Source organism: Mytilus edulis, chromosome 4, assembly GCF_963676685.1.
Source record: "Mytilus edulis chromosome 4, xbMytEdul2.2, whole genome shotgun sequence".
Classification (NCBI taxonomy): domain Eukaryota; kingdom Metazoa; phylum Mollusca; class Bivalvia; order Mytilida; family Mytilidae; genus Mytilus; species Mytilus edulis.
In genome coordinates this window covers 48,136,141-48,163,859 of record NC_092347.1, presented here as the reverse complement: position 1 = coordinate 48,163,859, position 27,719 = coordinate 48,136,141, and the positions used below count along the sequence as shown (strand labels likewise).

At 34.4% G+C, this 27,719-nt stretch overlaps 2 protein-coding genes across 3 annotated transcripts in view; both read left to right on the top strand.

The window, feature by feature from the left end:
* Positions 1-8,005, top strand: part of LOC139519851 (threonine synthase-like 2) — a 37,415-nt gene extending 29,410 nt beyond the window's left edge. The window contains exon 10 of the mRNA XM_071312128.1: positions 7,659-8,005. Within this exon, the coding sequence (XP_071168229.1) occupies positions 7,659-7,869 (211 nt within the window). The 3' untranslated portion in view covers positions 7,870-8,005. The remainder of the gene's footprint in view (positions 1-7,658) is intronic.
* Positions 8,006-20,972: 12,967 nt separating this feature from the next.
* LOC139519848 (WD repeat-containing protein 87-like) lies at positions 20,973-27,415 on the top strand. 2 transcript variants are annotated; one of them, XM_071312125.1, is made up of 3 exons: positions 20,973-21,112; positions 21,880-21,996; positions 23,466-27,415. In XM_071312125.1, the coding sequence occupies exons 2-3, from the start codon at positions 21,884-21,886 to the stop codon at positions 27,313-27,315; spliced, it is 3,963 nt and encodes a 1,320-aa protein (XP_071168226.1). In that variant the 5' UTR covers positions 20,973-21,112; positions 21,880-21,883; the 3' UTR covers positions 27,316-27,415. The 2 variants fall into 2 exon arrangements, with proteins under 2 accessions (XP_071168226.1, XP_071168227.1); XM_071312126.1 differs by lacking the exon at positions 21,880-21,996 and having other exon boundaries at positions 20,976-21,112.
* Positions 27,416-27,719: the final 304 nt, after the last annotated feature.

Genomic DNA, 27,719 nt, shown 5'->3' with positions numbered 1-27,719 from the left:
CAATAGCACGTAAGTTACTCGTTATTCCGATCACCAAATATGTCCACATACAACCATTGGTGTAGCTTCTTACAATAGCACGTACGTTTAACAGCCATTGGTGTAGCTTATTACAATAGCACGTAAGTTTATCGTTATTCCGATCACAATTACGAAAACAAAATGTATAGTTTGTTAGTCTTGCATTTTTTTTAATTTTAGTTTCTTGTGTATAATTTGGAGTTAAGTATGGCGTTCACTATCACTGAACTAGTATATATATTTGTTGATTGGCCAGCTGAAGGACGCCTCCGGGTGCGGAAATTTCGCTGCATTGAAGACCTATTGTTGACCTTCTGCTGTTGTCTGTTCTATGGTCGGGTTGTTGTCACTTTGACACATTCCATAATTCCATTCTCAATTTTAGTATGCGTTTCCAATAAATAGGATAAAAGAAATGTCACTTCAATTGTGCAAAATCAAACTGAGTTTTAACCAGATCAGATTTTATATTTCAATATGATACGACATAATAAATAAAAGAAATGTACACTGAACAACTTGGATAATTAACAGTCAGAGATAATAGATTAGGAATGTTGCAATCGTTGTTAAACTTATACTAGTCAACAAAAGTAACGATACACAAAAAATATAATAAAGAGGAAAAACTATTCAATTACCAAATGAAACATATGCGCATATTTGATTAAAATAATTTGACCAGACTGAAAAGTGAGAAAATATCGTGTAATTTTGTGTAAAATCATGACAAAAGTTGGCTCAGTTAGGCTTCGAAACAGGGTAAGAGGGGCTAACTCGAAAGCTTCAAGTGAACTCGGCTAATTTTATGACTTGTATTTGTAAACAAATATTTCGATATTTTTCCTGATGTAAACCTTAGTTTGCGCTGAATAAGTTCTAGTTAATCGGCGTAAAAAGGCCCTGACTTTTTTCAATTATATTCGTGTCTGTCGTATGACTCTTGTAGTTACACCAGCTATCGGATTTTGTGCTTTTAGCAATTCTGATGCTGTTAAGCTCAGACGTGCAATGCGGACACAAGATGCTTTGCTTAATCTTATATTTTATATTTCACTGTATTTGTTATTGACTGGGATCCTTTATACTACTACGACATTATGTATTGATATACTCAAGTATCATCAATACTCAAGTATCAAGTATCAAACAAATGTTGTCGTCTTAGTCACTGCAATACCTTTTTTATTTGCATATTTTTCATGCTTATTTGTTTAAATGGTTTAGTACTTTGTGTTGTATGTCTGTGGTGTATGTTCGTCGTTTATCGTTTTTTGCTATTGCATTGTTAGTTTGAGCTTGAAATCCCTTCGGTATCATTCTCATATCTTTTACGCAGTTTTGTCTCCTATATCCCAATTATTGTTACATAAACCGATTGTGTCTGCTATATTGTCTTTAGAAAATGCCAGTACCTAATCGGGAATCTGACAGTTGTTTGTCATTCGTCCCGTAAGTTGTTTCATTGATTCGGCAATCCTCGATAGAATCCGCTATCCTTCTATTAGATGAGGGTACGGAATCGGCCGATGTTGAGACGAATGATGTTTCATTCTGTCCTTTAAAACCGACTCTAAGGTCTCATATAAAAATTTAATAAGATATTATTTTACTTACACCTTTCTCCAGATTTCGATTTGTTCATTAAAAAACAAATTTTGAGCTGAAATGTCTTCATTATTGAGGCCCCCCTCATTATTCCGTTTTATTTTTGATGTATAAGAAAATTCGATATAAGGAAGGTAACTCGGAAATAAATTTAGTGTTAGAAAGCAATTTTCTTATATCAGCATACAGTATTTATTTGTTTGTTACAATAGAGATCTCCTTATTTTGTATTGTATCAAAAATGATGAAGACCGATAAAACGTTTTGGATCTAAAACATGTATGGCCTCGTAACGACATTATCAATTTTTTTTTTTTGAAGACTTGAATAGATTCCTTTTAAAGTTTTGAATTGTCTCAATTAATGAACTTGAACTATTTGAATTTTGCGATTTACTGATATTCAGTCCTTTTGTTCTGGACTGAAAGAATGAGGCGGGATCAAACCTGTATGTGGACAGTGGTGCAACAGAATAATATTAGAGAAAATTGTAAAATTATTTTGAAAAGAATTTACTCCTCAGATCGATACCGACCAAAAAAGGGTCTTTCTTCATTAATTTTTTAAATAGTTAACAAGAAACCCAGTTCTCCCGGTTTTCACAAAGTAACTATTGGCTTCCAATCATGTTCTTCGTACTGATTAAAACAAATATATATGATTTACATATATACTTCTGACTTGGGAGATAATTTGCTACTTCCGGTTTATGCCCGCGTCACACTGTCCCGATTTTTATATACGATGGACACCCGAATGCGAAAATTGTAAGTTCGTACGAAGTTGGTCCCGATCTCGTTAAAATACCAAAAAGTGACCGAAGCAAGTACGATGAATAACGAAGTCTATACGATGGTGCCGAAATTATATACGATAGCAAAAGATGGACATACGAAGGTTAACCGAAGACGGGTATTTAAGCTTCATATATCAGCCGAAGCCTACACGATGGATCACGAAGGCTACACGATGGATTACGAAGGCTACACGATGGATTACGCTGATGGCGCGATGTCCATACGATGTCTAAAAGATACGAACAGAATTTCGACAACATATCGTTTCTGTACAAGTCTGCCATGCATGGCGGGAAATCGATCTTTTTGTCTAATTCTTATAAAACTTAGTTTATTATCCCCTCGCCTACTACATGTAAGTTGCGTGTAGATAAAATTGTTATGGACACTCTAGAACCAAAATGCTCAAAACTTGGTATGGTGTTACTCCTTAAGAATATCTTAAGCGCTATTGACTTTAAAGTTCAAAGGTCAAGGTCACAGTGGCAGTGGCAGTTGTAATACAAGGCAATACCACCCTTGTGGACACTATAAAACCAATATGCTTCAAAAGGTTTTAACCACATTTGGTATATTGTTCCTCCTTGTAATGATCTGACATTTTTTACGTTCAAGGCCAAAGGTCAAGGTCATGCAGATGGACTTGTTTTTTCTCCTTGAAATAGCATAATACACAGGAAATTGGTTGCTCATTTTTTACCTGCTGGTTCTAAAGACAATATTAAAGGTAATTCCAGTTACTGAATGTTTTGGTTGATTTCTAAAAAAAATAGCTTATGTATCAAATATGCATATTCAATTTACCATTTTCTGCATGTGTCATATACAAATATAGTGTCCATATTTGTCCCCAATATGTTACATACGAGGGGATGCCACGCACGGCATTGCCTTGTTTAAACTGTAAAATGTGTGCACTAGTCTGAATAATCACCCATAATTATGCCCATCTTTACTGATCTATCTTAAAGGTAAGGTAATGGGTTCGTTGATCCCTTTTATTCAAAAAGAGCTCTTTCCAGGAGAATATCATAATAATATAGACAAAAGGAAGGATGAGGGGAAAGAAACAAATGCGGCAAAATATGACATATAGAAAACAAAATGGTTATGGAGTAAACATTCGTGTGACAACAACTCAGACGATACATAAAAAATCAGAATAATAAAGAAAAAGTTGGTTTCCCTATATACGCGTACCTGCAGTGTTGGTGTACGAGGCGCGTTTATGATTTTCATTATGTTACTTGATATGAAAAATTGACAAAAAATAATATTTTACTTGTAAAAGAAAATCCTGAGCCTGTAATAGCTGCTCTTCTTGTTCCATTTGAATTAATAGAAACAACGCTGTCGCCTTTCTTGTTCTCATAGAATCATATGATATGAGCTCCATGTTTTGTGAACGTCTTTCTTAGTATTAGACTGACCAGGGCATATCGCGCATGGCACTTTAAATGTATTTTAGCGCGAAAATTAACTTATATTTAGCTGGATTTATTGCCGTCGTAGTTCCATCTTGTCGCCTTCGTACTTTTATTCGATTGCAACACGACGGGATTACGAGGTCTTCACGAAGTGATATAATGAATGATCATAATCTTGAACAGGTTGTACATATACCAACAAGACAGGAAAACACACTAGATCTGTTTTACATAAACCAACCTTCACTCGTACAAAACATAAAAACACTACCAAGTCTCGGAACATCAGACCATGACATTGTCTTCCATGAAATGAACATCACAATGGGTAGAAAAAAGAAAACACCAAGAAAAATAAGTCAATACAAAAAAGCAGACTGGGACAAAATACGCATAGAAGTAAAAAAATTCCAAGACGAATACTTTTCTCTAACACTAACTAATAACACCACAGAAGAAAAGTGGACACTGATCAAAAACAAAATACAAGAAATAACAGACAAAAATATCCCATCAAAAATAATGAAACAAAAACAAGATATTCCTTGGTTAACACCAGAAATAAAGAGACTTATAAGAAAAAGAGACAGAATACATAAGAAAATAAAGGCAACAAAATCAGAAAAAAAATCGGATACCATCAAAAAGCACCGATCCTTAAAACACCAAGTACAACAAAAGCTTAGAACATCATATTGGAAATATATAGAAAACATTATAATTGAAGACAGCAAACTGAAAGATAGTAAACCAAGCAAAAAGTTTTGGTCATTCATAAAAAACCAAAAAAGTGAAAATATGGGTGTATCCCCACTAAAGGTAAACGGTATTACAAAAACAAACCCCCAAGATCTGGCTGAAGCACTAAACCATCAGTTTCACTCAGCATTTACCACACCAAAACCTTTGAAATTATCTCACATTTGTGAACTAAAATCATTAAAATCAGAAACACATAAATTCGAAATGAAGCAAATAAACATCACCCCCGAAGGAACATCTAAATTACTAAAAAACTTAAACCCATCAAAAGCAATTGGACCAGACAAGATATCACCTCATTTTCTAAAAGAAGTTCATCATGAAATCTCACCTATAATATCTGACTTGTTTAACTCATCAGTAAATACAGGCACAGTACCAAACGACTGGAGAGAGGCCTTGGTTACACCAGTTTTCAAAAAGGGAGCAAAATCTAAACCTGAAAACTATAGGCCCATCTCTTTAACCTGTATTCTTAGTAAATCACTAGAACATATAATTGTATCATCCATAATGAAACATCTAGACATTCACGATTTACTATACCCACTGCAGCATGGTTTTAGATCTAAAGTTAGCTGTGAAACACAACTTTTAACTTTTACACAGCAAATACTTGATTACATGGCAAACGGTAAACAAACTGACGTAGTTGTCATGGACTTTTCAAAAGCGTTTGATAAGGTGGACCACCAAAGACTTATCCTAAAACTGAAACGCATGGGAATTAATAACAAAACAACAAATTGGATAGAGGCATGGTTATCACATAGATCCCAAAAAGTGGTGGTTGACAGTCGCACATCAAATAGTTGTCCTGTATTGTCAGGCGTCCCCCAAGGCTCTGTTCTCGGGCCATGTCTGTTCTTAATTTACATCAATGACATGCCAGACAACCTCAAAAGTAATGTTCGCCTCTTTGCAGATGACACTATTGTGTATCTAACAATTTCATCATTAGATGACTGTCACACCCTTCAATCAGACCTACATAAACTGGAACAATGGGAGCAAGAATGGCTTATGTCCTTTAACCCAGACAAATGTGAAATCATCCACATAACAAGAAAACATAAACCTATCATCTATAACTACACATTACATAATCATATTCTAAAATCAACAAACAAAGCAAAATATCTTGGCGTTTCCATCACAAAAGACCTGACATGGAACTCTCATATAAATGACATCACAAACAAAGCAAACGCATCACTGAGATTTATTAAAAGAAATGTAAAAACAAACAGCATAAAAACAAAAGAACTGGCTTACAAAACATACGTAAGACCAAAAATAGAATACTGTAGTGTCGTCTGGGACCCGTGGCAGAAACAACAAATAAATAAAATTGAAATGGTACAGAGAAGAGCTGCCAGGTATACACTCAACCAATACAGCTATCAAAGCAGTGTAACAGCCATGCTTGAACATCTAAGATGGCCAACATTACAACAAAGAAGAAATCTTGCATCCGTCACCATGCTATATAAAATCCAACACCAATTAGTCTCCATTCCAGTAAATACATACCTAATACCATCTAAGGAACATAAATTTATACAGCCATTCTCTCCCACAAACTATCATTTATATTCATTTTTTCCTAGAACAATAAGGTTGTGGAATTCCCTACCATACCAAGTAGCCTGTAGCCCAGACTTAGAAGCTTTTAAGTCTGGTGCAAAACCACATATGTACTGCTAAACCAAACCATGTTTTTATCTATATACAAAAAAATAAAAAAAATAAATGTTTTTTTTTTTTGAAATTAATGTAAATATGTTTAGTTAATTTGTTTCCCTAGTATGTGCCTTCTTGTAATCTTCAACATATTGAAGTTAAGAAGTATTATGTAGATGTAGATGAAGTCGTGTTGCCATCGTAAGACCTTCGGGTATCTTCGGGATTTACTCGTGTAGACATCGTAATGTCAAAACTGCCCGATGGAAGCGACGGAAACACGAATGCAATACGATGTGCAAAGATGCATTCCCGGTGACAATACGATGGTGAGGATGGTGATACGAACTCAATACGAACCCTCAACATCGGACGCACCTTCGGGGATTTTTTAACATGTTAAAAAATTTAGAACCCTTCCCGAAGTTGTCCCCGAAGGCTAGAAAAAGTGGCCGATGGTTCTAAGATGGATAAAGATGGCACTACGAATAGCCCGATCTGGATACGATTAGTCCCGATTTTGAAAATTTCCATTATCGTGTTACCATCGGCGTAAAAATTGGGACAGTGTGACGCGGGCATTAGAAAATGTCATTCCCGGTCTCATATGATAGATTTCTTTGCAATGATTCCCAAAATATATGGTTTTATGTACTTTTACCTTAAAATTGGAGATAATTTGCATCTTCAAGATTGATTTCATTTGTGGTTTCAAAATGACACACTTCCACTGCCTCCAAAAATAATGGTTTCTATATACTTTTCTGTCATATAAGGGAGATAATAAGCAACTCCCGGTTTACATGCGGATTCTAAGATTAAATAGTTGCTCAGTATTTTTGCTTTGAATAAGTGCAAAAATGTCTACTTCAAGTTTTAATAAGGTCACTTCCTATTGATATATTTTCAAGATAATGAATCATTCAAGCATTTTTTCTATTTCTATCACGGTTGCAAGGGAGTTAAGCACACAAAAAAACACTAGAGGAGATAACTCTTAAAAAGAATATTGTTCGGTTAAGCAAGGTCAAATTTAAAAGTGCATATAACCTGTCCAATAACATATGAAAAATACTATAGTGACAAATTACGAAACTGAAGTTGAAACATTTGACGCACAAAAAAGTAGAAAGACCTAATGATCAGAACAAAATACGAAGTTCTCTCCACAGAAACATGGAAAAACCTAATCACAAATGAGGCTCAACTGATGTAATAGTACTCGCAGAAACTGAGAGCTAGTTTTAAGCCCAACTGAAAAGCAAAAACATAAATCGATTATCATCATACATTTGTACTAATATACTAGTATTTAGTTATGAAAATGGATTTATACCAACTTAGTGATTGTGTTTTTCAGACTTAAATCAGACAATCAAAGAACAAGTGTAGTTATTGCAACGGCTTCTGTGAAGAAGTTTGAAGAGGCTGTTGTTGCTGCGGGTTTAACGCCACAAAAGTATGAAGAAGTTGAAGTTTTATTTACCAGACCTGTCAAATACACAGACATGAACAAAGGAGAGAATTGGGAACTAATCCTTAGGGATAAAATTGAAGAAATTGATAGATGAATGTAAATTAATGGTCACTGCATGAAGACGTTACCAATGTTGTTCAACGTTGTAAAGACACTGCCTTCCTAAAATGTAGGATACAATATTAAATTTATTCATTCAGATCAAATAACAAATAAATATTTTTGTGAAGCACATATTAATTCATTATTGTATAATGACAGCTGACTCATTTGTCATGCCTTCGGGTGAAGATCTGTAAGCATAAATATTTACCCGTATTATATAGATATAGGAAAATGTGGTATGAGTGCCAATGAGACAACTCTCCATCCAAATTACAATTTATAAAAGTAAACCATTATAGGTCAAGGTACGGCCTTCAACAACTTTGTGATTATGTTAGTCCACTCGTAATTCCGCACACTTTGTAATCAAGTCTAGAAACGATTTGTTTATCAAAATTGAAGACCTGGATTTTTAAAGTGTCGTTTTGCCTCCATTCAATATTCATTTCTACATATAAGCTACGAAAGTCATAAATACAAAAGGTAGGTGTTTAAGCGATAAGCATTATCGACAGACAGACAGATAATAATTTGACTTTTTGTACACTTTACAATATCTAAAATCAAGGGAGCAGTACCAAAGGACGTATCAAAATAAGAACAATCAGCAGACGACACTATGACCACAAAGAAAAACGATCAAAGAACATGCAACATGCAATAACAAAAATTAAACGAACCGCATCAAATACTTGGAGTAAATGTATGTGCTTGAAAAGGTTAGCTCTTCTAGTGACACCTGTCGTGTTACTCTGGTTAAAACAGCCTTATGTTTGTCTTGTTCGGTCTTTAATTTTCTATATTGTGTCTTGTGTACTGTTGTTCGTATGTGGATCTTTTTCTTTTTGAGCAATGGCCGTTATTGTTTGCTTTTGAGTTTAAAAGCCCCTTTGTTATCGTTCGCCTCTCTTTTATGAGGATGCGGCATTTCACAATAGCGGAAAGGTCAGTGTCCGTTATATAACTTTTATACATCACTAAATGATTCAACCCTCTGTCGTGTAAAATTATTAATTCTAAAATTTTATTGAATATAAAAGTTAGGAGATGAAGAATAGACACACAGTAACTGATATGACCAAAACAGATTTTGAAAAAAATAATATAATGCAAAATCACGCACACTAAAGGAAATCATACAAACCTCACCAAAGTTTGAATACGGCGAGGTGAACCTTTGTGCTCCACAAGTGGCACTCTTCGTGATACTCATTGTTAGTAAAATGCGATGATAAATAGTAAAAGTAAAACTTATAAAATTGGTGCATCCGAAGCACTTCTCCACATTTATCTTTAACAGAAATGCTCAAAACCAAAAATGTGAAAGCAAAGTATGTTTAAAAACCTGGAAAAGCTTTATCCAGAAAGGGAACTCCAAGGAATAGTCAATTTAATCTACATTTTTCTTGTTGATAAGTTGACAGTTGATAGTTATGTCAATATATATGCATGAGTTCGTATCCCGACGAGGGAAGAACAAAACATTTGCGAAAGCAAATTTACAGATCTAACATTGTTGGGTTGGTGATTAGACGAGTTGTATATACAGAATGTACACAGCCATGTATCTCATCACTGCTGGTGATCCGATGGATAAATCTGTTGAAGAGTTGTCACTTGTTCAGACGTACTTATATATATAATGTTAGATCTGTAAATTTGCTTTCGCAATATATATATTATATTTAAAAATAGCAACAATCAATATTCAATTTATTTGGGCGTGGGTCAGTTTGTGAAAATAAACTGATAAAGTTACTGAATTCGAAGAATGCATCCTTTCGAGTGTACCATACAAACCCTTGTCTTGGCTACGTTATATTGATTGATGACATCGACATCAAATGGAACGAAACAGAAAATCAACAAGAATTTCTTGATTTTTGCAATAACTGTCATCAATCTATAAAGTTCGCATCTGAAGTTTCAAATGAGAAAATTGCGTTTCTCGACAACACCATAACTTTTGAAAACGGAGTCATGACAACCGACCTTCACACCAAAAAAACTGATAAACACCAATTTCTCTCTCCGAAGAGTTATCGCCCAAAATACTGTTCCCGGAGCGTCCCGTACAGCCAAGCCATCAGGTTAAAACGGATTTGCTCATTGGAATCAAAACTAAACCACCGTTTGGGAAAACTCAGACAGCAACTTATATCAAGAGGTTATAAGAACAAAAATATTTCAGAAGCTTTCGGTAAAGCAAAAGAAAAAGGACCGAATCTACTTGAATACAAAGAGAAGACGGCCCAGACAAATAAAATTCCATTTGTTGTTAGCATGATTTCGTCACATTTCAAATCATTAAGAAAACCCAAAATTGGGATGCACAAGGAAGAAAAAAAGGAGAGGGATTTTGGATGCACCAGTTTCGAACACTTGAACCTGATGGACTCAATGAGAGAGACGAAAAAAGATTTAGAAACAAATCTAAATAACAATCTTGAAATCATACAATTTATCGAACATCAATAAATATGTTAAACTTTTACTAAAATTCTGTGTAGTTTAGGCTACAAAAATATTTTTTGTCATGCATCCAAATTCACCTTGAGAGATGCACACGGCTAATGAAGCTAATTTGTTAGGCGAAATATTGTGTATTTTTATTTAAAATGTAATAGATTTGTATTAATTAGCGTGTTTAAGTTATATTCTCAGACATTTATATTTAATATTTATACTTAAAATGACATTAGTAGTCTCCCTTGTATTTGTTAACGGACTTAAATTGACATTAGTACTGTCCTTTGTATTTATTAATCACATTTAAAAGACTTAAAATGACATTAGTAGTCTCCCTTGTATTTGTCATATTATTGTTAACGTCGATCACATTTAAGACTAAAAATGACATTAGTAGTCTCCCTTGTATTTTAAATATTATTGTTAACGTCGACTAATTGTTTTATAGTATACCTATGCATACAAGTCACATTACCTGAAGATCTGTGAAAGCAGTGAAAGTACTAGAAAAACTGATGAATTGAAACCGTTATTATCTTTTAATAATTTTCTTATATATATTTAATCAAAGATCCGAACTGCTTCATATTATATACATGTCTCATGGGCAATCAACCAATTTTTGCTTTCTTCTTAATTATGTCTCATGTGCAATCAAACCCTCTCTTTGCCATAGTAGTATGTGTGAAATGTAAAACCGGTTCCTTTTGTTTTCAAAGATAAATATATAATCAACAAAGAATTTGGAATGATATGGCTACAGTATTAATTTTTTTGCGCAGACAAGATAAGGCAGGATGAACGTACAAACCGCCGAACCATTATTTTTGGCAAGCCTGTGCTTCACTGGTAGGCAATGAAAGCTGCAATCCTCTACGTTAAATAGAGAGATCGTATGAAAAATGAACCCCGATACGTAGCAAATATTCCCCCCACGAACTCTTTGGTTTCCATTGCAGCTTATTAATTATAAATTTCAAAGAGAACACCTTAAGTTCCAAACTGGGACCAATTCAGGAACCGGTCTCTTTGGTACATTCAAAGAAGACCCAATCTTATCTCTGTGGGAACACAGAAGAATATAACCCCAAATATAAGCTAGCGTACAATGTGGGGACATGTTCCATTTTCATCTTGCCATATCCCGCCAGCTATACTGTAACGACTATTTATTTTAAATTTACAACAAATTTGAAATGATATAATTAGGAGATAACTGTATTGTATTTTAAGCTCCGACGGCATCAATTGGGGATTTGATGGTCGCAAATTAAGTTTACTTGTGACGCGTTAGCGGAGACAGTAAACGGGTATTTGCGACCATCAAATCCCCAATTGATGCTGTCGGAGCTTAAAATACAATATTGTTATCTCCATTCTAATGAAACTGACAGAAAACAACGTTAAAACATGTATTTAAAATCTGTCATATGGCGTCTGCGCTTGCGCGTACATCCCATAGCATCAATTGTCAATTGATGCCATGTAAGAAAGTGACGTTATCCAATCAAAATGATCGTTACAAACGTTGTTGCATTAGAATACTGAATTAAGTGTAGAAATAGTTAAATATCAAATGTCAATAATCTTGAAAATAAGTCCATTAAACAAGTATTCGATGCGATAAACTGGTTTCTCATCCACTGACAATATTAAAGGCACTGTCTTTTCAAGCTGAGCTGTTAGTCCAGTGGCAAGTATATCCATTGCACAACTCCTCTGCATAACTGCATCTTTCACAACAAAACCTGAAACAATTCAAAACACAGCAGCAGAATTTTTCTTATCTTTATTTTTGGTGGTGGATGGGGAGGGAGGTTGGAATTTTCGTTAGCTATGTTGGCAGTTTTGCACTTGTTTGAATAACGCATGAATGACGTCACGAAATGACGTATTATTGATGTGATTAAATTAAGAATCAATTAGGATTGATTCCGGAAAACGGAGTTCAACTTTTATTAAAACAGTTTATCCTTATATGATAAACTTAAATAGTAATAAAGCATGGCGAATTAATGTATATATAGCCCACCCACCACTAGTCGTATCAAAAACGTTCTGTGAACGAATATAATTGATATCTACTGATCAAGTAAATTTCAGAAATATTTCAATTGTTTTATGTACTAATAAAACACTGTAAATGAAATTGTGACCAGCGTTTGTTCTGTTATAAGTGACTTTGAAACCCTTTTAAAGACAACATATGACTACAACATGCGTATTATAACTGAGTAATATAATCAATAAATGAATAAAGCAAATATTGTTAGAAAAAACTTATTGGCACCATAAGGGATAGTGCCTGTTCTTCTATGGACTATGGATATGGCTTCGAGTAAATGGAAATCAATGTCTGTACACCAACTGTTTAGTCTATGTACCACTACAAAAAATACCTACCAATAACAACGTCTTCGAAACTAGTACTTGGAACATTTAGTACACCTTGTACTGGTGGTACATGTATGTAGATATAATTACTTTACTAAGCTTCTAATTATGTAAATGATGTCAAGGTTAGACTAGTTCACCTAGAAGATATATAACCTTAAATAAAATTCAATTAAAACTAAAATTAAAGTTAAGTTACTTAACATCGTCTATAAAAAAAACATGATCCCGATTTTGAAAAGTTAAAACGTGGGGTTGGACATATTTTTAAAGCTGTGTACTAGTCCTATAATATAAGACGCTGCAGGTTCATATCATTTACATTCAACGTTTTTTATCGGAATTTTTTTTCACTATCTGAACCGCGAAAAAAAAAATCCGATAAAAAACGTTGAATGTAAATGATATGAACCTGCAGCGTCTTATATTATAGGACTAAACTGTGTACCAAAAAAGTAAAACAACAAAGATACAAGGACAATTCAAAGAGGAAAGTCAAATGGCAAAATCAAAAGCTCAACCACTCAAAACGAATGGAAAACAACGGCCATTTCCTAATACAGAAAAAAAGTAGATTAAACCAGGATTTATAGCTAACTAAATCTCTCACATGTATGACAGTTGCATATAATTCCATTATATTGACAACAATGTGTGAGAAAAGCAAAAAGATATATTTGTATTAAAAATGTCAACAAAATTGGACATGCTGAAATGCGTCGCTTTCTAATTTACTAATCATTGATATTATGTCGATAGTTCTAAATATAAAGCTTTATTTCAACTGTCACTTAAACTTAACATTAACCAAGAAAACTAAACATTGACCAATGAACTATGAAAATGAGGTCAAGGTCAGATTTACCATGCCAGACAGGCATGTACAGCTAGCAATTCTTCCATACAACAAATATAGTTGACCTATTGCTTATAGTTTAAGAAAAACAGAACAAAACACAAAAACTTAACCCTAAGCAATGAACTGAGAACATGAGGTCAAATAAAACCTGTGCGACTGACATATAGATCATAAAATATTTCCATACACCAAATATAGTTGACCTATTGCATACAGTATAAGAAAAACAGACCAAAACACAAAAACTTAACTTTGACCATTGAACCATGAAAACGAGGTCAAGGTCAGATGGCACCTGCCAGTTGGACCGTACATACATGTATGTACACCTTACAGTCCTTCTATACAACGAATATACTAGACCTTTTGCTTATGATATCTGAGATATGGACTTGACCACCAAAACTTAACCTTGTTCACTGATCCATGAAATGAGGTCGAGGTCAAGTGAAAACTGTCTGACGGGCTTGAGGACCTTGCAAGGTACGCACATACAAATATAGTTATCCTATTACTCATAATAAGAGAAAATTTAACATTACAAAAAATCTTAACTTTTTTTTCAAGTAGTCACTGAACCATGAAAATGGAGTCAAGGACATTGGACATGAGACTGACGGAAACTTCGTAACATGACTGAGTTTCCTGACTTGAGACAGGTGTTCATTCATTTGTATATCATTCTATTCTACTATTCTAATAATAGTGTTGTACATTTTATACATGGTGGACACTCTCCAGTAATAAATCGATTTTTCTAAAAGACTGTTAGTCTTGTAATGTTTCGAGTTTAGTGTGACGTCCATTTTCACTATATTCAACACCCGAAGTTTCGTAAAATATATATCCTAGAATGGAAAGGTGATAACCACATGCCAAGGCCGTAACTTCCCTTGAGGCAAGTGAGGCAATTATCACTAAAATTTCGACACTGATTATTTTTTTTTATACATATATATAAATTTAATAGTCATTTGTTGTTCTGTCTCAACCTTGATTGCTATAACTTGTCATCATTCCTTTTAAACTATTCTTCCTGGATATAACTCAGCATCTCAGCGGGTGATGTTTCTCGATTACATTAACCTAGTAACGATAATCATCATGGATCTTTAGTTAAAAACAGGCTCTTGCAGAAAAGGGAAAAGCGACACTGAAGGTAAAGAAGGAATAATTCTAGTAAACTAGTTTTTTTTTTAAACAGAGTCTGAGTATTGCATATAACTTCATTAGAACAATCCAAAAACGATAAGTAGACTGACAAATCAAGTACTGGTCTTCGGAAGGGACAGTCCTGTCTGCGTATATTCATTTCTCCGTTTCACCAACTTTTGACAAATCAAGTACTGGGCATCACAAGGGGCAGTCTTATCTGCGTATTCATTTCACGAACTTTAATCTTTCTCTTTACAGATAAATAAAATATAAATAATATGAAACATGAATGCATGGATTAGTTTTTATCCACGTTTCTTTAACCTTAAAAGTTGAAAGAATATCCCAGATTCCAATTTGATATTATTGCGAAATGGTAAAACCTTTAACACAGTATTTTGTCTTTACTTATTCGGGACTACTGAATTTCGTTTCTTTATATTCGGGGTTTCGGAATCGGACACCTCAAACCCCTAACCCCATAATTTATAGATTCTGAAACTAAAATACCACCAACTATTTCCAGAAATAATTTGAAACTACGGTACTACATGTAAACGTCCAAAACTCCATTCCAATTTTCCTGTACCCATATCATATATACTTACTCTATAGATAGAATCATATCACATGTATGTTATCTCATTATATCCCTAGCTTGTCTACTCTTTGTCAGCATAAAAGCGAGTTTAATATTTTGTAACTGCGACTGTATGATGGTGCTTACAGGAAAGCTTAATTCCCTTTTGCAAACAAAAGCTGCTACCGAATTGCTGATGGAGAAGGAATGGAAGAAGATATTAATAATTGATCATTGTGTTGATGATAATGTGTTACCTTTAGAAACACAGGCTGCCCTGAAACGACTAAAAACTTGGAAAAGAGCATGCATGAGTGGCGAGAGATTGTGCGGTCTTGCCATGCTCCATGTTCATCGCGATAAGGATATCAGCAGACCAAATTATGATTCTGAAACGATTTGACTGAACCGGCCATAGAAAAATTTGGCAAACTCTTCTGAAACGATGTTTGTTCTATGTTCTGGCAACAGACTCAAATCAGTGATATTTGAATGATCGTCTTACATCTAAATTTAAATAAAGTTGTTAAAAATTTGGTGTTAGTAAAAGTCTTAAAATATGAAAAATTTATATAAAAAGTGTCCAAATTCAAAACATTATCAAACTCTCTAAAAAGGCCTAGAATGCAGGATTTTGCACCATTCATTTCATACCCTCCAAAAAAAATTTCGCCTCGCTTCGCTCGGCTCAATTATTTTACCTCACTAACATAAGATGTCTAGTTACGGCCTTGCATGCTACTTTTTCATTCAAAGGTAAAATGACGGCTGTGTGGCATGTTTTCAACATTTATATGCCTGGAACTTCTAAGAATTTTAACTTGTACTAAAATTCTGCACTACTCTTCCCTTCACTTTATGTCTTACTTAGAATTCAATTCCACCTCCTATCATGTGTATTCATGCTAGCAACATTCCCAAGTTGTGTCTCAATGAGATCAAACATATAGACCAAACTTGGGAACCAGTACATAAACAAAACACAATATCTGTGAATAGTATATATTTCACTAAAATATGTGTGATTTATGAAACAACTGTATTTACATAGTGCAACCTTTAAAATATTAAAAGATGGTCAATTGTGTAAACTTCAAAACGTTCTTATCCTTCTGGAGCACTTACACTCTTTTTATTTGACCGAGTTCGATTAGCTAAGTCATAATAACGAGTTAACTAAGTCGTTTAAACAAGTTAGCTGAGTCCTTTAAACGAGTTAACTGAGTCGTTTAAACAAGTTAGCTGAGTCATTTAAACGAGTTAGCTGAGTCGTTTAAACGAGTTAGCTGAGTCATTTAAACGAGTTAGCTGAGTCGTTTAAACGAGTTAGCTGAATCATTTAAACGAGTTAGCTGAGTCGTTTAAACGAGTTAGCTGAGTTGTTTAAACGAGTAAAATAACTTGTAAAAACGAGTTAGATAAGCTAAGTCGTCAGAACAAGTTAAATAAGAAACTCCATCATGACACTAACCGGTTTCTGCACATGCAATGTATTGTATAAAAATGCCAATTTGAAAATGATTGTACAGAAAAGGCCCAAGTGATAGTACAGTCAACAAGTTCGAATTTTGGTGGTGCACCTTTTCAAATAGAAAAAAACCTGAAATATTTGTTTCGGTTCTCTTTCTTTAGTTTGTCTCAACCAAATTGTAATGTTATAAAACTTATGCAAAATGCTTATTACCACAATGTTCAGATCAGGTTTAAAATTTGGTGATGTACATGTATATTTTACTAGATTTATGTTCCTTTACAAATAGAAGAATTTTTGGTGGTGTCACTTTTACTGTTCTAGAGTTATGCCCATTTGGTTTTAAAAATAGAAAAATTGCTGATTTTTTTGTATAGTTCTCTAACTGATGTTTGCCTCAACCAAAAATTATGAAACTTATACACAAATCTTATTGTCAAACAAAACTCAGATCAAGTTCAGATTTGGGTAGCATCACTTTTACATGAAATAAAAATGAGTAATACACTTGCATCTTTTAAAACAAAATGTTACAAATTTTTCATCAATTGTGCAAATTAATATGCTTTTTCATTATTTAAATACAATTGTATATTGTGTATAATATAACTTTATAATACTCTATGTACTTATAAATATGTTGTTATTATTTTGAGGACTCTCAGGAAGATTAGTTTTTAACTAATGGGATCATCCTCTTGAAATAAAGATTATTTATTTTATTTATTTATCTATTTACCGTTTGTCAGTTATGTCCTATTATAACTTTACATGATACCGGTATATGAAAGCGGGGGCTTCATCTGTGTCTCATGGACACATTCACCATTCATTTTATTCAGTTTGTAGTATTATGAACATCTGTTTTCGATATCGGCTTTATCTGGTATATTTTCGTTACTTATAACCATACATGTCTTCATAGAAACAATTTATACATGTAAACAAAATCCTTTATTAATGATACTGGTAAGATGCTCGGGACACATTTACAGTTTTATTTTGACAACTTAATCATTTACAGGAATGTACATATTATATACATGAAGCACTGATATATTTGACATCAAAAGCAATGTCTAGGTAAATAAAATCTATGAACGGTCGGCACTTTTTTGAAAAAGTATCTCCTCCATGACAGTCTTGAACATTAAAAATCGATATTAAATCAAAGAACTGATATTTTCATTCTTTTGTAAAAGTATGCTGTCCGTGTGCACATCTGTTTAGTTCAGTTCAATATAGAACCCTATTGGGAAAACTCAGAGAACTCTTTTTGTCAGAAAACACTGTCAAACATCCAAAAATACTATCCACACTGATCTATGTCCACACGTGTATTGTCGATAAATATCCAACATTGAGATTGTGCATATATTTGGATTTCTACTGTGACAATGTTTTTAAACTTTCATGGATTAAATATACATGCAAGAAGATTTGATATGAGTGCCAATAAGAAAAATCTCCATCCAAGTCACATTTTTAACAACCCATCTATAATACTAAAATTACGAGGTCCAATTTGTCAGCCGTCATCACGTAAAAACGACGAATCACAGAATTCAACTTTATATATAACTGATATAGTACAAAGTTGTACATTAAAAATTACACCACTCCAGGCCCTTTTGTTTTCCACGTAATTAATATTGCCAATAATTAAGAAGTTCCGGGTCGAGTCCGCTACCGATACCAATAGTATATTCACCTGTTACCTATTACCTTATCTTTACGTTCCGCATCTGACAGGCGCACCACCAAACGTTGTATTCAGGATTAATATGCTATATACACGGGTCATAACCACAGGGTTGACACTACTAAATTGTCAAATTGTTACCTATTGTAGTATTTTAATCAGTAAGACTTTCTAAGATAACAATACGAATACTAAAAATCTGGACTAAAAATAAGGCGTATAGGTACAGTTTTCAATTTGTTAGTGGGCATGACGTAAAACAGCGAAGCAAAGATATCAACTTTATTTATAACTTATATAGGACAATGCTGTTGATTAAAAAATACTCCATTCCAGGACCTTTTGTTTTCCAAATAATTAATATTATTGTTTCAGTTCGACGGGTTCAAACAGGAAGACTTGAAAGCAGAGAAAAACTGTGTATCTTATAATCGGCATGACTTTATCAGATGACAATACTAATACTAAAATAAGGCTTGCGCATAGTTATATACTTTAATTCAGTCACGGACCCGTGATATCACGGGTGTGTTCTAGTAATAGTAAAATGTAAAGGCATGCTACACTACAAGTACAGGGACACAATATACTGCATCCGAACAGCACTAGCAACAGACACTGCAGTAAATAGATATAAGAAGCTGTTGTATGAGTGCCAATGAGTGTCAACTCTCTATCAAAGTCACAATTTAGATGGAGACTAAATATCAGCAACGGTACATGTGAATGTCGATATTTTAAAACTTGGATCCAAAATCGAGAAAAAGAACCCGATAATTTTAAAACTTTTTTCAAACTTTGAATTGTTTAAAAGTGCTACATGGACCAATAACTGCAGACAGGCGCGTAGCTCCCTATACGCCAACACGCAGCTGCGTGCACATCAATTTGGCATGCAAAAAAAAAAATGGCAAAATAAAATTTATAAATTAAATGTTTGAAGGAAACACATATATGTAATCGCTTTTTTAAATGATGTAATGTCATTAAATAGCGGCATTTGGTTTCAAAATTAAAGTTTTATTGGAGATGAAAAGACAAACAGTAACTTGCATCTATTACAAGATTTGAATTTGTTATACTCTAGTAGTTTCGGGGAAGATTTTACAGAGTACGGTTTAACTGTTTGGACTGCGATGTACCAATTGACATTAGATTTATCAGTACCCTTCGATATCGTTGAAAGTATGCCAGGGCGATGTGTTCGACAGACTACCAGAGCCAAACCCCCAGCAAACTCGCTAAAACAGTATTGGAAAGTCTCATTATATTTTGCGTTCATAGACCACATGATAATGGAACTGGAGTCGCGTCTGATATCATCAGGAAATCGCTTCTATGCGTATTATCTGCTTCCTTGTGTTATCGGTAATACAACAAACGAACAAATCTCTTCATTGTTTGAGATATACGAAACTGGCCTGGCATATAATTTGTCAAATTCAATCGGGAGGTCGCTCGATGGCGAACACGAGTGCTACCGCGGAAAGATCGTTCAGTGTACTACATCTGTTGAAAAAACATATGTATGAATAACCATGAACAACTACAGCTAGGTTATTATCGCTAGCATTACTGCATTAAATTCATCGGGATTTCAGTGTGAATATTGACAAAGTAATTGAGACGTTCCCGAAGAACAGATTTTGGACAATTTTGAGAAAATTCTGTAACACAAAAATGTGTTACTTAAATATTCAATTAATCATGCTTTACTCAATTCAGAAGTCAAGCGGTAGTTGCTTGCAGATCGTTTCTTTCTAGCTACGCCCACGGGGGGGGGGGGGTCTCTTCCTATATAAAGGTATATACATATGTGCCGCTGGAATGGGTCCCTTTTTTGATCCGTCAAATATATCAATGGGGTGCAATTTTACCGAGGAAATATATCAATAGGTAGTAATTGACCGATTGTGATATATCAATGGGTCAAAAATATATGAATGGGTTATGATTTCGCTGTGAAATATATGTATAGGTAGGGATTTCACAATTATTCAATATATGAATGGGGGTGTTTTTAAAATCCCAGCTGCACACCTGTACCCAAAATCCCATGTTGAGACCCCCCCCCCCCCCCCCCCGTGGCTACGCCTCTGGTAGATGTAGGTTACAAACAACATACTAAAAGTTCCGTGGTATGAATATGCGTGTAATATTTGCCACTGTCCGTTAAATATCTTTACAAATCAAATCAAATCAAATCAAATATTTTATTTTTATTATTATACATATTAAACATACAAAATATCATCCATCCATGGTTAGCAATCAGCCATGCTCATAGTTATGCGAATCTTCTTTGAGATGAAATGAAAAATACTAAAAATGACAAATATACCAAATGTATGTGCATTCAAAGCGTGATAGAAACGTATTGTGTACACATCTTTAGAAACGTCAACAGTACATGTGCAGATCTATTGGTAACGTCTATGAGATTTTGTTTGTAACGTCACAATAGCGCACAGATGAAATCTACTTCTCTGTTGTCGAAAGGAGCTTTTACTTCACGACCGCAAACATTAACGTATATGATAAATCTGAACAGTCTTTGAAAATATTGAGAGTTGAATTTAAGAAGAATTCATCAAATACGAAGGTAAGTTGCTATTTTTATATTTATACAAATAGATAAAAAGTATTATACTTCGATAACGATCCACTCGATTTCCGTACTAGTCCAGTGGTGGAAGTCATAAAACTTTGCTCAGTGCTCGGAGCACAAACATCATGCTCGAAACAAGAAACCAACATTTTGATTGGTTGATTTTGGAGTACAAGTTCAAAAAACAGACTCGAAAGTTTTATTACTTCAGGCCTGATATAGATTGTAAGCGATTTTGTTTGGTCTTAGTTTGGGCATTGTATTTGTATCGTTGTAAAATAGGCGGATTTTTCGCCTGTTTGAGATAAATATTTAAACGAGGTCCACCAAAAAATAACAGAATTTTACATTTAAGCTAGCTATTTGGACCTGTATAATTGCATAATAGTCAAATCTAACTTTTAACGCTAGGATTGAGAGACAGGAATTCAGTTGGTTTTTTTTTTCGTCCTTCACAAGAAGAAAAATCTACAAATGAACTAATTCTAAACATTAATAAAAAACATGTAAGAAAGGAAACGATAAAAAAAGAAACCACAAAAGCCATGTACACTCTTCATGTAAATACTCGCTAGTAAAGGAATGTTTAGTTTTGTTTCCCTTTTTCAGGTTTCCGTTTTTTGTGCATGAACTTAAGTTTTCATGTACCTAATGTTATTTCATGGTGTTATCTTTTGCTCATATACATGAGATGTTTTATTGTTAACTTGGTTTATCCTACTTTTAAATTTTGTTTAAAATATCACTTTTTTATTTATTAGAAATATGTGCGATAGTGCACGAGTAGACAAGTTTGAAATGTCAGACCACCAGTTTGAGATGAAGTTTGACGATATGGTAGTAGACCAAGACTACCAGGACGAAGAAATATTTTCTCAGTAAGTTTTTTTTTTATCATATATCATGTAAGATGAGACATAAGATAACCACAGACATGTTTTTTTTCATTTTTTTTAAAGGAGTTGTACTGACTATGCGGTATGGGCTTTGCTCATTGTTGAAGGCCGTACGGTTGTTAATTTTTGTGTCATTTTGTTTCTTGCGAAGAGTTGTCTCATTGGCAATCATACCACATCTTCTTTCTATATATACGGAATATAGAATTGAGAAAGGAAATGGGGAATTTGTCAAAGCGACAATTGCAACAACCCGACCATAGAGCAGACAACAACCGAAGGCCACCAAGTGGTCTTCAATGTAGCGAGAAACTCCCGCACCCGGAGGCGTCCTTCAGCTAGCCCCTAAACAAACATGTATATAATTTCTCGTTGCATTGAAGACCTGTTGGTGACCTTCTGCTGTTGTCTCCTCTATGGTCGGCTTGTCGTCTCTTTGACACATTCCCCATTTCCATTCTCAATTTTATACTAGTTCAGTGATAATGGACGTCATACTAAACTCCGACTATGCACAAGAAACTAAAATTAAAAATAGTTCACTGTTTCTTACCGTAGAATTGTCAATCATAATATTAATCCACCAATGTTGAAGATGACCAAACATCCCGGGTGAAAACAGAATCATACAATACTAATAACATTAGGCATGACTATCGTTATATTCTTGAATATCAATAATTTCGATGTTTTAAATCTTATTAAAGGGATATTAAATTTATAAAAAAAAGTAAAAAAACTGAGGTTACTTTTAAAATGTATATGTTAAGATTATAAATAAAAGACAGGTTATCTGAATTTATACCCCTGACACACAAATTGACACAATGCAACCGTTTTATACCATTGACACATAGAGCCATATACCCCGACTCAGACAGCCACCGCTTTATATCATTGACACAGAGAACCACATACCCCTGACTCAGAAAGCCACAGTTTTATACCCTTGACACAGAGCCACATACTCCTGATACAGAAATCCACCGCTTTATACCCTTGAAACCGAGAGCCATATACCCCCGACTCAGAAAGCCACCGTTTTATACCCTTGACACAGAGAGCCAAATACCCTGACTTAGAAAGCCACCGTTTTATACCCTTGACACAGAGAGCCACATACCCCTGACACTGAAAGCCACCGCTTTATACCCTTGACACAGAGAGCCACATACCCCTGACTCAGAAAGCCACCGTTTTATACCTTTAAAAAAGAGCGCTATACATGCATATTAAAAGGGATACGCAGTTGGAATTGTTTATCAGAAATGTATTAGAGACGTAAGTTGTCAAACAAATTGACACATATAGAAGTTGCTGTGGAGAAATTTAAAAATAAAAAAATCCAAGGGGTTACATAATATTGAAGAAAATAAAATATTTGACCCATCACTTTCAAAAGTTATAGATGTGTCGAAACATATACAACAAATTACTTTATTTTCTTTCAGGTCAGCACAGAAAGACCAAGATCTTGAGTCAGACATTGATATGATTGATGAAGAAATTCAAAGAAAGAATGAAAGAATTATTCAATTGGAATTAATGCTAGAGGAAAAGCAAGACTGGTTCAATCTGAAGACACAAATGGTAAAGAAGCTTGAAGGAGAACTCAATTATGTCCATGCACGCCACCCAGAGCGTTTTACCTTCGATGACACCGGAACAAGCTTGGTACCTAAGTCATTGGAACAAACATTGAAAGATCTGGAGCGCGAAGAGAGAGAAGAAACATTCCGTACAACGTACATGCCCGTTTATCACAGAGAAACGGAAGTATTCCGTAAACGAGGCAAATACCCAACTAATGTCCCGTATTTTAATGAAGTATCCATGGCATCAGAATTTTTAAAGAAGAAATATTTAGAGGCGTTTGGCGAGTGTTTTTCTTTCGATTACAAAAAGAAGTCTTTTCCATTAAAACCAGATCCTATCCCTCGTAAACACATCAGACCATCTCATTCGTTGTTTATACAACGAGAGGGTAACAGGAAATACTTGGTTTCCGGTCATCTTGGTGAGACAGAGCTACTTCCAGATATCACAGAGGCATGTGATCTGGAAAGGTTTTCCGAAATTCCAGCAAACGAGTCTTTAACCGGGTTGGATGATTTAAAAGTTACGTATGCAATAGAAAATTTAACCAGGACCAAGAATAGTCAATATGATGAAGATTGCGACTGGAAAGACATGACATCGATAAACATTGCCTATGAACTCAAACTTGATAAACAAGTCAACTTTGATGAGAACCAGACAAGAAAGAAGAGTGGTGAGAGTACCACTAAAAAACCAGGTATTATAACAAATGAACCAGTTGAGAAGAACTGGTGGCAAGGTGGAGATACTTTTAATATGTGGAGGACAAGACCAAAGCTTGGACGTCCAACATCACCACGCCCATATAATGATAAAAATCAAGCAGACCATGATAATGATGTAGAATTGATAAATGGAAATAATCAATTCAATACTGTGAGTGGAACAACCAAAAACCCTCCAACTGAAACATCGAAAGAACATGTACTCAAGAAATCTTTAAGTATGGAATCCGTATTTGAAGGAGATGGAACAAAAATGCGCCCAAGTTTTAAATGGCAAATGGGAGACGAATGTGTTTCTTTAGAAAAGTATATTCATGTGTACACCAGAAATCCAGAAGATTTGTACGAAGCTGTCAAAAAACGGGCTATTGAAAAAGAGGAAGAAGAAGACTACGAGGAAAACGAATTGTATCATAGAGAAATCAAAGCTAGTCTAATCGGTATAGATGAAACTAAAATTAAGTCAAATTTAAGAATTTTAGATAATTTTATTAGAGAAGAAGAAGAAAAAGAAAAAGCTAAATCAACACCGAAACAAGTCAACTCTGATAATGCTGATGAGGCAATAGATGGTACCCTTAATGAAAAAATAAGAGCCGAGGAGGAAACGAAAGTTCTTCAACCAGACCAAACCGGAAGTTATGAGGATATACACGGTACAGATGAAGTCGGTTATGAGAAGAAAATGAATACTACCTTTGACATAATTGAAGAAATCAAAGCTAGTCTAATTGGTTTCGATAAAAATAAAATTAAGTCAAATTTGAGAATTTTGGATAATTTGATAAGAGAAGAAGAAGAAAAAGAAAAAGCTAAATCAGAACTGAAACAAGTCCACACTGAGAATGTTGACCAGGCCGCCGTAGATGTTACCGGAAATGATAAAATAAAAGACGAGAAGGAAAAGATAGTTCTGCTACCAGACAAAACCGGAATTTGTTATGAGGATACAGACAGTACAAAGGAAGTCGGTTATGAGAAGAAAATTAATACGTGTTTTGATATAATTTTTGAAAAACCAAAGAAAATAATGTCTAAACCTAAACTCTCCTCCGAAAACAGAAAACCCGCCAATCTGATGCCTAACGTATTAGACCAAAATATTAAGAGGAATGAAAACAAAGAAGATGTAAAACTGGAGGAAAAGAAAACTAATACTAGTTTTGACATTATGTTTGACAAACCAAAGAAACATACTTCTAAACCCAAACTATCCTCGGAAAAAAGAAAAACCTTCAATCTGATGTCGAACGTCACAGAACCGAATATTAAGAGCAATGAAAATATTGAAGATGTTAAACTGAAGGAAAAGAAAGTCAATACTAGTTTTGACATTATGTTTGACTGTCCAAAGAAAAAAAGGACTAAACCGAAACTCACTTCTGCTGGAAGAAAGGCAAATTATCAATTGAAACATTATATCGATGAAAAGACAGATAAAAGTCATGATAACGAACAAAAAGAAGATGCAACAACTGCAGTCAATCAAATTGCTGTTGAAAAAGAAGAGCATGCATTAAAGAAAAATGTTAGTTTTGATGTCTTTTTCGAGAGTCAAAAGAAACTGAAACCTAAACCAAAGCTAAACGTTATCAATAGAAAGCAGGAAAAGGAAAGAAATTACAACAGTGATGATAACGAGATCCGAAAAGAAGAGAATCATGAGAAATTGCCTATAGTACCTAGTAAAACAACTGTGGTAAACCTTTCAAATGGAGAAAAACTCGGAGAAAAGTTTACAAATGGAAAACTCAGAGGAAAGTTTACCAGTGACGTCATCAGGAAAGATAACAATGAAATCAGGTTCAGATTTTCATTCCTTCATGGTACCACAACCATCCCAAGCAGAATCCCATTAATGGTCAGGTTATTCAATGGAGAAAACACGTCTTTAACAAGACTAAACAATGAAAGGCCACGCGTTAATTCAGCCAGAAGTATTCATGTCAGTGTATTGAAGGTTACGAACACAAACAGGGCAACAACGACAGGTTCTTTAGCTGTAAGATCATTCGCGGAGAGCAACACATCAGTAAGACGAGGAACTGATCTCAAAATCAATAGCACAAGAAATGCTAAAAGTCCAAACGATGATAGTAGATTGCTAAGAAAGAGAGAAAGATGTACAAAATTGCCAAGAATCACAAGAAAATCCAGAATACCGGTCCGAATAAAGGGCTATGTTTGGAATACTTTTGAGAGGGAAGACAAGCGAAAAATAGATGAAGGTAGACGCTTACTTGCACCTTTAAGCAGGATTCCAATTTTAAAAGATAAAATACGTCGTCCAAGTGACTGTATTTTACCAAGGCTCGACCCGAATGAACATTTACCCAAAATATCTCATTATAGTTGTTCAAAGAGAGAACAAGCTAAACTTCCAGAAGCAAATCGAAATCTTGGTTCTCCTAATCTCGTGAGCATATGCGAGAAAGGCGAAAGAATTTGTCCAGAATCAACATCAGAATTCTTGCAGCTACCGTCAATACCTACCCAGAATGCAATGGTAAAAACAAGTCATCCTGCATCAACATCAGGATTAACTCGTCACACGCAGATACATGGGAGAAAGGATTACTTAGATGAAAACAAAATAGTATCGCCTTCTGTTATGGCAACGTTACCACCAATAATCGGCAGAAGTGACACGTATATAAACCGGCCCTTTTCAGCATCTGGATTTGCAAAACTTCCTCCAATAAATAGCACAAACAAAACAATAGAAATGGATCGTCCGAGGTCGTCTGCTAGGTTATCGCCATTGTTTACCGCATTTGAGAATACAGAACATAGACCATTATCGGCATGTGGATCACCAAAACTTCCACCAATTATAGATGGAAATACCATCGAAATGAGGCCTACGTCATCAGTATCTGGTTATACGCTACTCCCACCGATACAAAGTTATAAGCGAGGCTCAGTTGAAGACGAAAGAGTATCAGCCGAACAATCAAACCGATCGAAAGGAAGCTGATTTATCACTCAACAGGGCAGAATAATTATGATTTCAGTTTGTTATTTTCTTTTTAATTTATGTTTTGTTTTATTGTTATAAAGATTTTTTTTTCTATAAACATGTAGTTTACTGATTTATATATGAAAAGAAAATAAATCTACGAAGGAAACTGAACATTCTGAGAACATTTTTCATTTCTGTAGTCTTTAATTTCTTTTGTCATTTTTCTCTTTCCTTAATTTGCTTTGTGCATTTTTTCTTTCTCTTCGAATACATGTATATACATAGATAAATAAAGGGTTTTGCAAGATGCTCAAAACATATTATGCACATGGAATATATGTGCCGGAGCGGAGACTATTTATATACAGGAGAGAAATCAAAGTTTACATGAACATAAAAAAGGGTCTTTTAAATCTCTT